This window comes from Xenopus laevis, chromosome 9_10L (genome assembly GCF_017654675.1).
Source record: "Xenopus laevis strain J_2021 chromosome 9_10L, Xenopus_laevis_v10.1, whole genome shotgun sequence".
Taxonomy (NCBI): domain Eukaryota; kingdom Metazoa; phylum Chordata; class Amphibia; order Anura; family Pipidae; genus Xenopus; species Xenopus laevis.
The window spans coordinates 93,760,941-93,780,228 of record NC_054387.1 but is presented as its reverse complement, the minus strand read 5'-3'; the positions used below and the strand labels follow the sequence as shown (position 1 = coordinate 93,780,228).

Sequence of the window (19,288 nt, the reverse complement as noted above, 5' to 3'; positions counted from 1 at the left end):
TGGGAAAGGGATGTTTGGAATGGCACACGTCTTTACTGGAAGAGAATAGAAGGTGGAACTAGGAAATTATACTTATCTCATATTGTTTTCATAAATACTAACATGTACAGTGAGGTTGAATCTTATTTCTTTATTTTAGTAGCCATAAAATCCCTAGTATGTACAATATAAAGTACATGCGCACCTGAGGGGATGATGATGGTAGTGGTGGTGGGTGTCTAGGCTTATTAGCACCATAATAAGATCTTCTCCACATTACAACAAACATGACGTGGCATTTTGAATGTTGCAATTGCTTTGGATCATTAAAAGTATTTTTGGAACACTGTTCTTGCTTTTGGGTAACATTACATGACTTCTGTATTGCCTACACGTTTGCATAGGATAAATCTGCAATAGTACTTCAAGAGAATGGAAGCCAATGAAGTTTAAGTACTGCTATACATTCTCCCTGAGCAATCTGTGCCAAGCTCCAGTTCCCTCTCAGCTTGCTGGCCTACAGTATGTGCAAGAACACTCGATAACAGAACAGAACTCTGAAATAACCTGCAGCCTGGACATGTGTCTGCAATGTTCCCTTAGCAATGGTATTAGTAACTGACTTGCATTAATATGAAAATCAGATGCTAATGCGATCAGGCCCGGATTTGTGGAGAGGCCACCAAGGCCCGTGCCTAGGGCGGCAGGATTTTAGGGGGGGCTGCATGCTGCCTAACCACACCCACATTGGTGCAGAAACACTGGGGATGTGCAGGAGATACAATTGTTTTTAAAAATGACCTGTGTGCCAATCCCCATTTCTCCGATCGCGATGATGAAAATTTTAGCAAATAAAAGGCAGAGGATGGGGCGCCGAATGACAGTGGGCCTAAGGGCGCCCGCTATGTAAATCCGGCCCTGAATGCTGTTAAACGCCATGAGCCATTCAAACACAAATGCAGGGTTGAAAATATGTGCCAGAAATTGCTTGAAATACACCAAAATTATGCCAATTTGCCTCTATGATGGTGCCGTGTGTGCAAGTTGCTGTGGGAGCAGCTTCGCTTTTGTATCTGCCATGACACGGACACAATAACAATGTTTTTGAAACATTCAAATATTTTTTTTTCAAAATTTTGCACTGTGTTTGTAAATGGGCCTTTGGCTTCTTCTAAACTTTAGTACCATACCTCCACCTAGTGGCTTTGTGAAACAGTACACCTGTGTTGGGTTAAACATTAACTTACACTTTTCATTTCAATTCAAATATAATGTGTATCATGAGAGTTTAATCAGAGTAACAATTGGCTCTGGATGTATCCTGAGCTGTGCATGCAGTGGGCTGGGGCTGTACCAGATGCTTTTGACAGAGTAGGCAAAAATGTTTTGTACGCAGAAATCTTTACTCAAAAACTTCTGAAGTCATGGAGCTATTTAATTATCAGTACAAATAAGCAAACCAATTACAGAACTAGCCATACATACTTAAGCACTGACCTCCACATCCAATGTGTTTTACAGGTAAATTGAAATAATATTGATCAGACATTCATAGTGACAACTGAGGGAAAAATGTTCATCAAGTTCAAACGTCAGAAATTATTTCCAGTTTCCTTCTCAAAGGAAAAGAATTCTCCCTAAATCTTAGAGCAACCCTGCAGTTTAAGTATTAATAACAGCAATCATCTTAAGCTGGCCATAGATGTTGAGATTTTTAAAAGATCCGATCGTCATCGTGAGACCAAGATTATCTCGGAACGATCGTACAATGTGTCCATCAACTAAAAAGACCAATTTGCCAGAAAAACAAAGGGGAGCTGCCTGCTTGGCCCTGCAAACACAGATAGATTGCACTGGGACCGATAGAGATTTTTTAACCTGGACGATAAATTTCCTGACAGATGTCGGCTGAAAAATCGTAAGATGTTCGATCGTTCGAATCCCACTAACCACACGATAATTTCGAAGGATTGGTCGGACTTCGCTAAAATCGGTCGTTCAGCAAGAGAAATCTTTGCGTCTTTGGGGATCTTTACTTGCTATAAAGTTGCCGTCTATGAACAGGAAGTTATGTACAGTGTTATATGTACCAGCGAGGAGAACTGCACCGTTTATATAAAAGGGAAGAAACTACAGCCCTTGTAAAAGCCCTTGCTGCTTTAGACTGCCACTGCTTATTAAAGTGGAGTTTATCATTTACAAATAGTCCTAAGACTTTTTCCGCAAATGCAAGATCAACAATCAAGTCACAGGATGACTATGAAGACTATGCTTCATAAAAGATTTGCATTGGTTGATCAAACAATCACCAGCCAGCGAGTGTTTTCAGTGAAAAGAACTGTATGATTGGCCCAGGGTCCAAGGTTAGTGATGGTAATCATTTTCACTTTCCCATAACCTTATTCATACTAGGATCTAGTAATAAATGAGGTGATTGCTGTAGGGAGAGTGTCCATTTTCCTACAATTGCAATAGTCTGAAATTCAGAGAGAGACTAACAAAGCTTGCCTTTCATTCTTGTTCATCTTCACCTATTTCTGGACAAGAACATCAACAGCTGAATGCTCAAATTTAAGACTAATGCACAGAATTTGGGGTGGAAAGCAGAAGAATCAGTGGTTTCTCGGGAGGCAGAAAAACACCAGTAGAGAAACCAGTATGTCTGCCAGATATAAACAAAGCAAAGGTTTTTAGGAGTAGATTTGTAATGATTACAAAGCTCTGCTTTATGAATATAAAAACAAAGTCCCAGATTTCGATGTGGCAGTCTTACAAGGAAGATATCCAGCTGTAATCAGTCCTTCGTATTCTTCTCAACTCCTTTTCTTGGAATTTAGGCAACATGGCAGCGACATCTAATGAAAATGCGGAGGGAAATCTTTTTTGGCTTTCCATTTCCTCAGTTTCGTCCGAGGAGTCAGCTTCTGAGTGTTCACTCTTCATTTCTTCGTCTTCTTTTGATTCCTCCGTACTGTAAGGGAAAACAGGAACAAATAACAATTAAAAAATATAATGTTGATAAATTACTTAAATGGGAACTATCACGAAAATGAAAATTGAATATAATTCGAACACTTCCCTCAAAAAATAATTTAGTTTCAATTTGTTATATGGTTTGGAAAAGGATACCCAACATCAACTTTGTAAATATAATCAATTAAATATTCTGCATTGTTTCTGAAATAATCAAGTTTATCTTCACTATCCCTCTCTCAGCATCTATTTCTCTTCATTCTGTCTTCATGCAAACCCCCTATATGGGGTTTGCGGTTTTGTAGGTTGATAGCCTCTCCAAAACAGATAGGAAGGTACAATTGAGACCGCAGCCCTACAGGTCCTGTCGTTCTACATCTTTGTGGTGCTCCTAGGGACTTAGAAAAAAACTATTAGTTATATTCCTGGGAGCAACTCCACCCTCTATACAATTTTCACTTTTCCTCAACTTTTAATCAAGAGGTTGATAACCAGGGTTTTTTTTAATTGTGACCATAATAATTAACTTTTAGATCTTAATTCATGCACAAGTCACTAAATGAATTGGTGAACTAATTGACTGCACATGGCACTTTATTAATTAGAGCACATCAGAATTATCAAAAAACGAATCGACTGCACAGGTCACTTTATATCGTACATTTCAATGAATCGTAATAGTAAACCCATTATTGGTCATATTGATTAGAACGTTGAGAGTGAATTTAATTAATTTATGAATGAATTGGAATCCTTATAAAACACTGGCACCTTAAATTAAATTGATTGAATAAGGAGTAATCAACTCCGAATTTTAATTCTAGTGGTTATCGATTTGGTGGGTTAAACTTGAATAAAATAACAAACGATACTAATTGATAAGTTTTTCTCTATTATAAATATTTATTGTGAGGTCTTTGAAGGTGAATGTTGCACATGGTTTGTTTTATCCAGTAGGGAGGAGTTAAATTTACCAAACCATAATAATAAGCAACATTGTAATTTGCTAACCTGGTGTTATCAGCTTATCTTATAGACTGTAAACATAGTTTCAAGTCGGACTACTGCAATAAGATAAGGGTATCCTTTTCCAAACCATATAACAAATTGAAACTAAATTATTTTTTGAGGGAAGTGTTCGAATTATAGAGGTGTAGTAATTGATACAGTTACAAAACAAGGTTCTTTTCTTTCCTTCTCTCTTTTCAAGATATTCCTTTCCTAGCAGATGTATTAGAGATCACTCTATTAAAATCACCAGACATAATGTCTCTCTAAATGCAGGATTTGTGCAAAAAGCCGTTATTTTGTTAGATTTTGTTTGTACTGGAATCAATCAATTCACAGAGAACTTTAGCAGTGTCCCCCTAGTACAGGGATCCCCAACCTTTTGAACCTGTGAGCAACATTCAGAAGTAAAAAGAGTTGGGGAGCAACACTAGCATAAATAATGTTCTTGGGATGCCAAATAAGTGCTGTGATTGCCCACTTGGTAGCCCCTATGTGGATTGTCAACCTACATTGAGGCTCCGTTTCGCAGTGCACCTGTTTTTTATCCAACCAAAACTTGCCTCCAAGCCTGGAATTCAAAAATAAGTAGCTGCGTTGAGGCCACTGGGAGCAACATCCATGGGGTTGGAGAGCAACATGTTGCTCACGAGCTACTGGTTGGGGATCACTGCCCTAGTAGCTCAACCTCACAGCACATTCTCTGGTCTGCTGTCAGTTACATGAGCTTAGGTGACAGACAACAGTATTCTAAATAGGTTTGTGATATCTGTAATACAAAAAAGGCCCATCGTCTGGTTTGGTAAAACTAAACATATATACGTTATCAGAGTTTCAGAAGCAAAAACAAAACCTTAGCACAAGGTAGCAATAAATTATAGTTAGGTGAACATTGAGCAGTTTTGGATTCTTTCACTTCGGCCATATAGAAGTTATAGATGACAAAAGAAAGTACCTTTGGCTTTTTTTGGAGATTAGCAAAGAATTCACAAATACGGTGCACAAAACTGATGCAGGTGGCAAAACATGAGCTGGTGTATGAAGAACCTGAAAGATAAACACAATAAATCAACTCTTTAATGTATAGAAATAGTCAGAAGTGCTCCATGCCTAATTGTGTTTCTGAGTAATATAAAAGTGAAAGAAAATTTAATTTTAGCATACAGCCGCGCCACACACTTGTAACCAAAAATAGTGAGCGGAAGCAGCCCTGTATTTAACTGATAAATAATACACACATTTTAAATTAAAGAGGTCGTTCGCTTTGACATTAGCAATTTGTAACAATCAATCACAATTTGCAATTGGTTTTCATTGATGATTTGTGGTTTTTGGAGTTATGTACTTTTTTTCAGCAGCTCTCCAGTTTGCAGTTTCAGCAATCTGGTTGCTAGGGTACAAGTTACCCTAGTAACCATGCCTTCATTTGAATAAGATAGTGGAAAATATACAAGAGGGCCTGAATAGAAAGATTATTAATAAAAAGTAACAGTAACAATAAAATGGTAGCCTTACAGAGCATTGTTTTTTTTAGATGGAGTCAGTGACCCCATTTGAAAGTTGGAGAGAGTGAGAAGGGGGCAAATAATTCAAAAACAATAAAAATGTTCAAATGAAGGGCAGCTGAAAAGTTGTTAGCCATTCTATAACATACTAGAATTTAACTGAAAAGTGAACCAAGCCCTTTAAGAACACAATTATTTTCAGGAGCTTTACCTCTCTTATTGCAGAGTTTTGATAACCTCTATGGAAGCTGGGGGCTGCTCTCACTGACTGTGCATCTAGCTTTTCTTGTTCCTCCTGCCTTTTTTTACCCAGCAGTAGGTGAAAAGGTGTGACAGGCAAACTTTCTTCAACTGCCAGCTGTAATGAAAGAGACAGATTATAAAGTGGAGCGAGTAGTTTATGGACTTCTGGATGACTAGAAATAGAGACGTTTGATAAATGGAAAGGTAAAGAAAAGAAAGTAAAAAGGTAAAGAAAAAGCAGTAAAATCAAAAGCAGTAAAATAAAATTAAATCCATTAAAGGCAGAACATACTTTTTATCACATTTTTTACAAGCTGCTCTTGACTTCAAAATGATTTAGTCAGCAGAATGTGTTTGATAGGAAAAAAAAGAAAAAGCAAACAGTTTTAGGTGAAAGCTCAAACTTTACAAGCCCATAGCTGCATAAAGTATTATTACCTGTTTGCTTAAAGGTGTCAGCCTTTCTTCTGTAGATTTGGAGCTGAAAGTCAATAGATCCTAAAAGCAAAATATCACCTAGTTATTAATGCATGATTACAGTGAGCAAAGTAAATACAGGTGAATACATGTAAAACCAGCTGTCTTCAGCAAATAACACTTCATGGATAGAATATTTATTTCTTATTATTTATTAAAGCAATAGCGACACATTCCTATAAAAATCATAGGCACTTGTCCATATCAAGGAGGTGTTGCATGCCAAATATTTCCTCTAAAATCCACCCCCGCAAACCTTTGTGAAGCCGACCCTCTGGCACTGCTAAACGGATCTTCAGCGTTGCTTCAGTGAAGCTGGGCTGGGGCAGAGCGTTCCTTCTATAGGCTGAAGTCCAGTTTTCTTTTGTAATTAGCCCATGTACGGATCGCGACACCCCCAGCCCAGTGTCACTGTTGTCTAATGATTTTTTTTAGGAACGTGACGGTATTAATTTAACGTTCAAGTTGTGTTTTCCACGTAAATTTGAGTTTTCTAGTTGATTCTTTTGGTCAAAACATTTTCTGGTTTAAAAAAAACCTCAAATTTGTTCTAAAGTTTTTTTTTTTTGGAGGGTTTTGCCCAAAAACTCGAATAATTTGAGCAATTTCTTTTTTTTTCCCCATGGAAAACTCGATTAATTCGAGTTTTTGGGTTTCACAACTCACAGAATCAAGTTTTTACTTAAATAAAAAAATTATTTGAGTTGTGAGTGCATTTGAGGTATAAAAAAAACGATCATTTGCCCTATGATAAATAACCCCCTTAATGTCATATATCCTCTCTTTCTTCTCAGTCTTATTAAAGACTGAATAAGGAGAGCCTACTGGCCGGATAATGCAAAACTTATTGCCAAGTTACAAAATAATTTACCTGTTTTTCTGTAAGAAAATAAAGTTGGGATTTGTTCAGCCACTGGTGGCTTTCTGATTTTACAAATTCTGGAATCTCCTTTGGCACAAACACAGCCCATTGTACTTTTTCTTGGCAAATATTCTTTTGTGTGTAAAATGGTCTGGGCTCAGAGGGCTGGAACAGAAACACTGAGGAGAAAAAAAGGATTATAAATAAAAGCAGCCCCATATTCTTTCCTACCTTTTTGCATAAGGGCAGACACACGTGAAGATTCGCTCGGTGACAAATTGTCTCTTCTTTGGGCGAATAATCTCCCCGAACTGCCTTTCCACCGGCTAGAATCTAAATCGCCGGTGGGATGGCACTCGAATCACTTCATTTTCTGAAGTCGCCCAAAGTGGTAACTTCAGGCATCTTCGGGAAATCAAAGTGCTGCAAGTGCCATCCCGTTGGCGATTTCGATTCTAGCCGACAGGAAGGCAGTTTGGGGAGATTAGTCGCCCGAAGAAGCAGTGATTTGTTGCCAGGCGACTAATCTCCCAGAATCGTCGCATGTGTCTCTGCCCTTATAAAGTCCCTTTTTGCTTCCATAAATAAACATATTTAAGAAAAGAAATCAGATACCAACATTAGCGATGTAAACTCAGTTCATGAGGCTCTTAATGAATTTGCTTCTTCACAGAACTCATGTCCAGAAGAGCATAGTTATAGAATTCTACAAGTGGATTACTACACAAATGTATAATGTGTATATAGTATATAATCAGCTGGAGACGAGCTTCCTCCTAGCCCATAGTTACCAGTTTATAGGCTCAAATAGAGGCTGGTGTCATCACACCTATCACAAATCAGAATAATTTGTGAAATGGAGAACAAGTTGGGCAACTATACACGCCAGGTATATATAAATTAAATAATATCATATGCCCCAATATGCAGTTTACATTTTGTTTTTCTCAACTAAATGAAAATGCTGCTAAAATAAATAAAAACTGACTTATCAAGAACTATTAACTGAAAACCGGTTATCCAGAATACATAAGTACAGTATTTCAGTTTCACATTAGTCTATTAGAAAAACCATTCTTCATTTTTAAGTGATTCTCCTGTTGGAGCAGGTAGGTTTTGACAAGTAGAAGTGGTGTGCAATGATCATTCCATAGTCGCTCCCTCAGCCAATCAGTCTGGAACAAGGGGTAGGTAGGAGCCTAGTGTAGCCTGGAGCATCCTTCTGTTGTTTCATTTTCAAAATACTTCCATTTTAAGCTTTAAACCTTTTGTTTTGTTTTAAACTTGATTTTCATCCCATAGCAAAATCTATACTTATGGCAAAAAAAAAAAATCTCGTATTTTTAGAATGCTTAAATATTCCTAGGAGAAGTATGCTTATTTGCTCCATTAGAGAAAGACGTATTATCTGTAAAAACACAAGGTCCCTTGCATTCTGGATAATAGGTGCCATGCTTATAGGCTGATTGCTGCTTGATATCCTTGAAGCCCTTTGTTTAAAAGTCTCTATAATTCAAGTATTTGTCACTTACAGTTTGACCATCGTTTAGAACATGAAACCACAGCGATGTTTTCTGAGAGAGGGTCAGGTTGCAGAACGGTAGCGTCTAACTGGGCTCTCCATTCCACTGAAAGAGATTCATATTCAGATATATTAACAATTAGCTTTCATGCACATTTCTGTTATTTCTAGTTGTCTGTTTCTCTGGAAGCAGAATTGTTCTTGATTCATTGTTTTTACACTTAAAGTGGACCCGGGTCGTCACCCAGACACAAAAATCTGTATAATAAAGTAATTTTCAAATTAAACATGAAATCCAATTTCTATTTTTTTAAAGCATTCATAACTGTTGTAAGCTCATTTAAATATCTCAGCTGTCAATCAAATATTGTCTGCCCCTCCTCTATGCCTAGGCATAGAAGTGGGGCAGACAATTAATTTCACTTTCCATTCAGCACTTCCTAGATGTCACTGCTCTCCCCATATTCCCCTGTTCTCTTTACCATTTAATTGTGTAGCCAGTACATGGGGATGGACATCAGGTCCCCCATTCTGGTGCACAAACAAGATTCTGAGATGATGCAAGGCTTGTCTCAATAACAGTGTCCACAAAATGGCGCCTGCCTGCTTGCTATAATTATGAATTCCCAGACTGAAGGAAACAAGATTCAAATAATTTGTATTGTGTAATTAAAGTTCATTTTGCTTGACTAGTGTGATAAAATAGGATTTTGAATCATTTTTTTTGGGTGATGGGTCCCCTTTAAAAACTTTCCAATCATTTCATTTTATCTTAATAGCTGATGACATGAAATAAGATGTTGCAAACGGCATGTTCCAGGCAATTTTTATGCCTCGAGAGAAATTCAAAGGAAAATAAATCTTATATTCAGGAAGCTAAAACATTCCTGCAGATTCTGTACTCACTAGATGTATTAATTGTCATGATAATTATTTTGTATTGTACAATTACTTATTTTCAGTGGCTGCTATGGGATGTAAAATAAAACCAAATTTACACCAAAACATGGAATTCTTGTCCACCTGCCATTTGAAACCTTTGGCCTATTTCTATGACAGTGAAGAAATCCATCTGAACTCTGATTAGAAGAATTCCACCAACATTTCAATCAGTTCCAACCCAATGTTAATTAACATTGAACAATCTGCTGAGAGGCCAATTTCTTGGTTATATCACTAGAGAGACTGCCCAGCACGCCTCAGACGAGATATCTTTCATTTAATTCTACAGTCAGGCTAAAAGATACAGTTGCATATGATTTGATACATCAGTCATGAAGCAAAACCTTCAATAAAGAGAATTTTTTGGAATCGGAGAATCCACCCACAATAATTGGATCCACAAGCATTAAAGGGAGAATCCCCTCCAGTACAAACAGCAGCAAGTATTGTACCAACTACCTATTGTAGTAACCTACAACCAACAATTTAGTTCTGGCTATGCCCTAGGTACCAAACCTTGGCCTGCCCCTTTCCCTTGGTGATGGCAAAAAAAGTACTGCTGTACTGCACATGTGCAGATCTCAGAAGAGCACTGTTCCATGCACCCCAATTGATTTAGCCGTAAGTATCTGGTGGTGGGCTGGGTAAAGTTTATTTACTATACAGGCACCCAAGGGACACCCCCCAAAACAGATACCCTAAGCACTGCTCTCAGGTACCTATATGGCAAATACAGCCCTGACGAAAATATTTTTGGAACCCAGAGTGAGTCCAATCACTATGATTTTTCCCAATAGTAAAAGTCAAAGGAAGGTGAAAAATCTGAGGTCATCTCTATCTTGAAGCAGGGAAGAAAAACCTTCCTGACTCCAAAGGGAAATTAGACCAGAAAAGTTAAGAAAAAATAAATCAAATGCCAGCAGCACTCTCTGCAGAACTTAATATGGAAGGGCACATTTTGGTGTGACAATTTGTTTTGAATTAATTGCTACATAGAATCCAGGGGCATCCAATGGGGGGAAATACCCAAAGAGAGAAGACCTTATTCCGGACAGAACAATGTTCTACTTTTCTAAAACATCCACAGCTTTTCTTTATTTTTTTTCCTGTCTTTGACAGGCTCCCAACAATAACAAAGTTTCCTTGTTTCATGTGGGGAGGCCGTTAGCAGGTTAGGTATGGGGTTGGAGTAAATAGGCATAAATATGAAGGCAAGTTGGAGTTCATTAAGTGTGTGGTTAGTATACCTTTCCATTTTGCCATTATTTTTAAAGGATTAGTGGCCATCACCTTGTTGTAGCTCCAGTATGTTACAACTTCTACCAGGCAATTCCTGTGGTATCCAATAAATAACCATCACCATATGGAAGTATAAACCTTATTTCTAAAACGTCCACACCTTTCCTTCATCCGTCTTCTCCTCCCTTTCACAGGCTCCCAACAATAACAAAGCTTTCCTATTTCATGTGGGGAGGCTGTTAGCAGGTTAGGTATGGGTAAATATAAAGGCAAGGTGGAGTTCATTAAAGAGAAAGTATTTCCACTTTGCACTTCTAGCAGAGAAAATGTACATGGCCACTTTTGGATGCAGTTTTTAAGGGGCCTAATAAAAGCAGACAGGATAGGTTACTAACAATCCAATGTTATCGTTTTCAAGTCTGTTAAAGAACTTGGTATATAACATTAAATCCAGCACAGAGTGTATGCAAGATTTATAAAAATGTATAAATATGCGTAAAAATGTATATACCACAAAGCACAGATCTAGAAAATCGGAGGTAAGGGCAGCATGACTGAAAATAATGGCTATGCTGCGTTTTAAGAAAACAAACAAGTTCTTTCTGTGAACTGAAACACCGGTTCTACAATTACCCTGTAGTACAGTGAGATTCAGAAATGCCAGACTAATGGGAATATTTCCATAACAACCAACTCTTTAAAGGAGATCCACAATGCCACAATCTAAAAGGGAAGCCTACTGCAAGGTAATGAAGGAGGCTTAAAGGACCAGTAACAAATTTGTTTCTTTTTAACGAAAAAAACACCAGCACAGTTTAAACTTCTAATTCACAAAGCTTTTATTAAGAAATTACATATCGATTCTCTGCATGCGCTCCTCTTCTAAACTGCCACGATCAATCGAGCCTTCTAAATTATAGGAGATATCGAGCGCCGCATGATGGATCGGCGCCGTGTCAGAAGAGGTGCGCATGCAGAGAATAGATAAGTAATTTCTTAATAAACGCTTTACGAATTAGAAGTTTAAACTGTGTTGGTGGGTTTTTTTCATTAAAAAGAAACACATTTTTTAAAAAAAATTACTATTACTGGTCCTTTAAATGGTGGACCACCTTTAAAGGAACAGTAGCACCAATTTTCTTTAATGCTGAATTCCCCCTCAAACAGCTGTAATAAATAGGTATGGTTTACTTCCCCTTGGATGTTTTCAAATCTTCAGCTTTGCCCCATAGGAGCAAGGGAAGGCAATGCAGCTTGAATTCCTCTGTGCAGTTGCTGAAATGCAAGTCAGCTTTGTGCCAATAACCAAAACCACCCAGCTGCAGCTTAAATATATGCTCACATCATTACCCCCAAAGCTGCCCGAAGGAATAGAAACATTAATTTAAGCAGCAGACACTGAAAAAAAGCTTGTGTGCTTTAGGTTATCAGTATGGAGCCGACTTCCAGTTCAGCAACTGCACAGAGGAATTAAAGCTGCCTTCGCCTTTCTCCTATGGGGCACTTTGCTCAAGATTTGAAGAAAAAAAAAAAAATAAGCCAAGGGGAACTAAGCCTTTACCCATCATTATAGCTATTTTGGGGGGAAATGAGTATGAAAAAAATGTGGTTTTACGGATCCTTTAAGTTAACTTTTCATGTTATAGAAAGGCCAATTCTAAGAAATGTTTCCATTGGTCTTCCTGATTTATAGTTTTAATTATTTGCCTTTTTCTTCTGGCTCTTTCCAGTTTTCAAACGGGGGTCATTGAACCCATTTAAAAACAAATGCTCTGTAAGGCTACAAATGTATTGTTATTGCTACTTGCCATTACTCACTCATCTTTCTATTCAGACCCTCTCCTATTCCTATTCCAGTCTCTTATTCAAATCAATGCATGGTTGCTAGGGTAATTTGGACCCTAGAAACCAGACTGCTGAAATTGCAGAATATCATTTTCTATACCATACTAAAAGTTAACTCAAAGGTGAACAACCCCTTTAAAGGAGAAGGAAAGCTCCAAGACAGTTTATTGCCAACATATTAGCCACAATAGTGCAAGCTATTATGCTATATTTATTCTGCAGAATGCTTTACCATACCTGAGTAAACAGCTCTAGACACTGTCTCTGTTTGTTTAGGATAGAAGCTGCCATATAACCTTGGTGTGACATCACTTCCTGCCTGAGTCTCTCACTGCTCACTTAAGGTGCCCATAAGAGAGATCCGCTCGTTTGGCAATGTCGCCAAACGAGCGGATCTCCCTCCGATATGCCCACCTTGAGGTGGGCAATATCGGGCTGATCCGATCGTGGGCCCTAGGGCCCAACGATCAGATCGTAACGATGCCTAAACGGGTGGTCGGATCGCGGGACCACATCAACGAATAGATGCGGCCGCGATCCGACGGGATTTTTTGTCCCATCCGATCGAGATCTGGCCGACTTTCGGCCAGATCTCGATCGGTGAAGCCCGTCTGGGGGCCCCATACACGGGCCAATAAGCTGCCGACGCGGTCTGTCGGCAGCTTTTATCGGCCTGTGTATGGCCACCTTTACAGCTCTGAGTTCAGATTACAGCAGGGGTGGGAGGAGCAAACTGAGCATGCTCAAGCCCTAGCCCTGGAGGTTTAAGCTGAAAACAGGAAGTCTGATACAGGAAGTCCATGTGTACACAATAGAAGGAAAGAAATGCTGTGTTTCTTTTGACAGAGGTGTATTTATATAGGTGTATTTATATAGACCTTTCTGATAAAGCTTACTTAATTTTAGCCTTTCCTTCTCCTTTAAAAGAGAACTAAACTCCCATTACGTGAAACCCCCCATCCCCTTCGCCCCCTCTCTGCTTTCTCCCTCCATAGTACCGTACATGATAAAAAAAAAAGTGTCCCTGGTTGTAATGTGGACATATCCATGCAGAGTAGCTCATGGGCGCCATCTTCAGTATCATCGGTTCCTCTGGTTTTCCTCTGGCAATCTTCAGAGCTTCCGGCACATGCGCAGTAGGCATGAATACCAGATTGGCTCCAACTGCACATGAGCCAAAAAGCTTAGTGTCACCGTTCACTTATGCAGGAATCCGAAGATGCTGAACATGGCGCCCGAGTTCTGCTGCGCTACTCTGCACGAATATGCCAACGTTATTGCCAGGGTCACTTTTTTCAAGCAAGGTACTATGGAGGGAGAAGGCGGAAGGAAGGGGATGGGGGTTTTCACTTAAAGGGGGTTTCGTTCTCCATTATGAGTGTTTAGAAGAAAAAAAGTATACCGGCTATTTATGCCCTTTGGAAATGTTTTAGCATGGCCTATTTGCCTAAAATGACTTTGTTCAATTATATCACGTAAATGAATGTACGTGTTCTTCAGTTTTATTCAATTTGATGCTAAGGATATTTTAAGTACACTTGCACAGCTGCTTCCCACGTTATACAATATATTAATAAAGAAGGATCTGTGCAGAATATTCTACATCTGTATTTTGACAATTGTAAGAAAATATAGTAAACCACACTCATTCTAAATCATTTCAGTTAATTGTAAAAGAGTGCATTGAAAATAACCGTAACATTAAAACTTAAAAATATTTTATTTGCATTTAAAAAAAAATTCTGTTCATGCAGCACCTATTCTTGGTACTAGTATTTTTCAGGTGACGAGAGGAAAAAAAAAAAAAAAAAAGGGGGGGGGGGGGAGTCCTAAAATGTCAGTGTGTTCAACATATTAGATTCTTAAAAGAGCCAGAGAGCACCTGCTACTCTTATATAAATCTTTATCTGTTGATTTTAAATTTTGAAATAAACTTGGTCACATGCAATTGGTTTACCATAGAAGTAAACCAATTATATCAGTAGAAATAACAATTTAACAAGTATGCTAAAACAGGTTGTGTTGCCTTTTAGATGTATTATAAACTACAGCAGTTTCTTACATGCACATATTCAAGGACATGCATACTATACAAGATTCTAGACTATGTATTACCTAGTAGATCCTGTGAACCTAGTGTGAACCATGGAGGGCCTTTAGGAAGGCTCTCTGCAAATTATGTATTGCAAAAAGACAAAACCAATTTTTCTTACATGCACAGGTTAGCAGGTTCCAGCAGCAGATAAAGCCATTATTCGTGGAAGCGACTAGATATTTAGAGCAACTCATTCTTCCAAAGCATAGGTTCCTGTCAATCAAAAAAAAAAAAAAATAACTATCTTTGATCTTGATCCAACAATGAACAACACATAGTGGACATTTATCACTAGTGTTGGTAAGAAATCTACATTTGACCTGATGCCATTTATGGCAATACAAGATGGTAGCAGTTAAAATAAGTTGAAAGCCATTACAGGTATGGGATTGGTTAGCTGGAAACCTGTTGTCCTCAAAGCTCTGAAAAACAGTATAGCTGTTTAACACAGACTCAAATAATAACAATCCATATTTCACTGTAATAATAAAATAGTATCTTGTATGTGATCCCATCCAAGATTAGTATTTAAATTATTTTTTAGTACACTTAAGGTATAAAGATTGAAATATATGGAAAGATCCCTTATCCAAAAAGCCCATTCTGGATAACAGGTCCTATACCTGTACTGCTGATGTAATCACAGCCCTTGTACATGTTGCACTTCATACTCACATTCTTTTATGGTGGAAGGGTTCAGAAAAACACAAACAATAATTCACCGTTAAGTGAAGATCACTTTCTGTCTCTTTACAAATGTATTCAATTTAAAAGGGCAGTTAACCTTCACAAAAAAAAACCCATTGAACTCTAGGTTTTGTTACTTATTTTTCAACACAGGTTGCTAATTCCAGAGCAATATTTAAAATGTTAATTGAGAGCTGTCCAAGTATTATGATGCTGTGGGACAACTGTCCACATTTTTTTAAACATATTTAGTGATCACTATAAGAAAAAGGTGGCATATAAAAGGGCACACAGCAATCTTTTAGAGGGTCACATATGGCCCATGGTCATCTAGATGGGCAGCCCTGAATGAAAGACAATATATATATGCACCTTTTTTGACATGAGCACATTCAGCTGGGCTTATGTCATCTGGAAACCCCTTATTCCGAAAGCTTCAAGTTATGGGAGGGCCATCTCCAATAGACAACATTTTAATTGTAAACAATAAATGTACTATTTCATTTTTTTTTTTTAATTATTTTTTTCTATAATAAAACAATACCGAATGCTTGATCCCAACTAAGATATAATTGATCCTTATTGGAGGCAAAGCAATCCTATTGGGTTTATTTATTGTTTAAATGAGGCTCTAGTTTAACCTTTACCTAACTCAAATTTGCCTTAAAAAAAAAAAACCCTTCAGACTTCAAAAGGGAAATCAGACTATCACAGCCGATGACCTCAATCTCTAGTAGACTGGTTGAAACAATGAATTCCTTTCAGTTACAGTTCCTTACAGTTGGCTGTAATGAATTATGAGACTTGCAGTCTCAGCATTAGCCTAGAAATACATGTTTACTGATATTTCAATTCTCTTTCCTGTATCTATGACCTACAATGAAAGTATTACCTGGCAGAGTAATGCAAATCCTGCCTTTCTACTTGAATCTTTAATTCATTCCCTTCAAAACTGTTGCAGGTCAACCCACATAGGAACACAGACTGGTTTAGAATGTTTCACTATTGTCTCGTATGGGGTTATGTAAAAAAAAACAATGTACCCAGGTTTTGGCACCCATCAATCAGCAGGTAGCATTTACTGCTATCCTGTTTCAAAGCAAATATTTTTTTTGTTGCTATAAGTTGCTGGGGAAACATTTCACATGTGGGTTCACCGGCCTTCTTTGAAATGCATGGTTTCCTTAGAAGGCCATTTAAATGGTATAAGGCTTAGTACATACAAAATGCTCCTGGGACATTTTCCCAGGGATCAGAACACATAACTTAATCAACCCTGCTGCAGCATGCATGAAGCACTTGAAAATACTTTTTTTGAAGGCTGGAGAGGGAAGGTCAATTTCAGATAATTTTAATGACATATTTTAAGCGATGGAAGAGCCCCAAGCTGCACTGTGACATTAACCCATCAGTTCCTTTTCTCTTATTAGAAACAATGTGCATGAAATTTGTAATTGGGTCCTGTGGTCTCTGCTTTCATTTGAGACAGGATAAGAGACTGTTTCCCTACCTTATTTTTCCAGGTGGCTGGCAGAATGTTTGTTTGAGATCCCATGTGCTAGACTCCCAAACAGTGATGATCTCATCAAAGCTAACTGCTAAAAGAGAGCCATCCTCAGAAAAACAGCAATTTGTGGCTTGGTTTTTGTGGTAGCCGCCAACGAAATCACAGAGCCAGCTGCTACTTTGCTCTGTAAATAAAATAAAAGTTGGTTAGTTGTTTCATAGCAAGGTATGAACAATGTTTCCTCTAAGCCAGTGGTTGTCAGACTTTTGCAGTTTAAGCCTCTTGGAAGCCAAATTTCGGTCAGGGCCCCCTTAGCAAACAACAGGAAAATATGGGTGTATAAATCATTCAGCCACAGTTCCAGTAATATCTAGGGCAGCAAAAAGTTTTTCCCATATATTGCCTTAACTGGCCCTCAAACTGGGCTGTCTGGTACATCTATCTGTAGGCACTTTCCCCAAATCTAACCCTAACTAGCTTTCAGGTTTGGGCACCCCTAACACTTGTGTGGAATGTACAAAACATCATGGCTGCATACATAATTCATTAATGGCTTACACAAACATCCAGTTGTTTTTAATGTCCAGTATTTTTATTGTAGATTGTATTGTTCATCTTTTGTATTGGCTATTGGTTGCAATGCATGTAATATGTAATGCTCTTTGTATATATCCATTTATTGCCTGCAGAATATGTTGGTGCTTTAAAATGCATGCCAATAATTATTATATTCTATTTACTTATATAGTACCTAAAATGTGCACAGTGCTTTACAAGACAAACAGCGGCACAATTTATTATAAACTGTGAGACCAAACACAAGAGTGCTAGGAATTACAATACACAGTTGGTATGAGGTCCCTGCCCTGAAGATAATATAATCAGTCAGTCATACATGGAATTCATAAACTATCATTCAGCTGAATACCAAGCCAAATATGAACTCTAATATGTATACTCAAATAGGAGCATTATCGGTCAGCAAAACTGTTGCTTTCTGTTGCCCAGTACTTTCAAGGAATATGACATTCAAGGTATGTAGTCTAGCTCAAAAATATAGGGTTTTCCTGAATCAGAATACTGGGGTTTGTTTGAATCCTCAACAAAATGCTGGGTTTGTTGTATTTAGTGCCCCTTCACCTTCACACACGAGCTGAGGCAGGTAACATGGCAAGTAGCCTCTTCTTCCTAACAATTGCAGCGATTTCTCCCACTCTCCTGTTTCTTCCATTTATGTTTGTACTAGGTCTTATTCTTAAAGGGGTGGTTCACCTTTAAGGTAGGTTATAGAATGGCCGATAAGCAACTTTTCAATTGGTTTTCATTATTTATTTTTTATAGTTTATAGTTATTTGCCTTTTTCTTCTGACTCTTTGCAGCTTTCAAATGGGCTTCACTGACCCCCTTCTAAAATGTATTGTTATTGCTACTTGGTATTCCTCATCTTTCTATTTTGCCCCTCTCCTATTCATATTCTAGTGTCTTATTAAAATCAATGCCTGGTTAATAGGGGAATTTGCACCCTAGCAACCAGATTGCTTAAAATGCAAATTGAAGAGATGTCGAATAAAAAGCTAAATAACTCAAAAACATTTAAATAATAAAAAATGAAAACCAATTGCAAATTGTCTCAGAACATCGCTCTCTACATCATACTAAAAGTTATTCCAGATTTGCATAGTTGTGCCCCAAACCACTCCAACCCCTGGATTGGCTCTGCACTGAAGAGAATGGTAAGTGGTCAACAATCCATACCACATCACTACAGAACAAAACAAGGAACTATAAAATCACAAGGAAGAGCAAAAAGACCATGTGCAAACAATGTTAGCTTGCCACAGTCTACTACATAATAGTAAAGGTTAATGCTACTGTAGCTCTAGGTACAACGACACTACTTATATCATGATTTTGTAATACATAATCTACAAAAAATCAATATTACAAGTAAAAGGAATCTCAAAATTACCACTAGCAAAGGGCAATTATGATGAAATAGCTGTATCCAGGTTTGCATTATTTGATTCATAGAATTTAAAAAAAAAAAACAAAGAGGTAGTAAGGTAGTAACATGACTGGGGTTAGAGATAATATTCAAAATAGGAGAGAGAAGAAAGAGAAACCATATAGGAATCAAGCCAATCAATTTATGGGATTTGCATATTTGTCAAACATGTAGCCCAAATAGCATCAGTTAGAAGGACATTCTCTTGCCATATACAGTAGATCACTTTCAGTTTAGGGAGCCAATTGGTAATGCCTCTTGGTGCCACACACAGGAGGACAAGCGACTGATCAAGAATCAGCCCTGTTTGGCACTAGCCTTCAGCTATGGCATCCAAAAAAACCAAGAAGACTAGGAAACTTATGTTTGGAAACAGCAGAACTTTACAGATGTACTTCC

General features: G+C 37.9%; 1 protein-coding gene across 1 annotated transcript in view; it reads right to left on the bottom strand.

The window, feature by feature from the left end:
* Positions 1–1,363: 1,363 nt before the first annotated feature.
* wdr75.L (WD repeat domain 75 L homeolog) overlaps positions 1,364–19,288 on the bottom strand; it is a 37,743-nt gene continuing 19,818 nt past the window's right edge. Inside the window, 8 exon segments of the mRNA NM_001093095.1 lie at positions 1,364–2,950; positions 4,916–5,007; positions 5,677–5,823; positions 6,147–6,206; positions 7,057–7,226; positions 8,580–8,675; positions 14,809–14,903; positions 16,888–17,068. Coding sequence (NP_001086564.1) covers positions 2,749–2,950; positions 4,916–5,007; positions 5,677–5,823; positions 6,147–6,206; positions 7,057–7,226; positions 8,580–8,675; positions 14,809–14,903; positions 16,888–17,068 — 1,043 coding nt within the window. The 3' untranslated portion in view covers positions 1,364–2,748.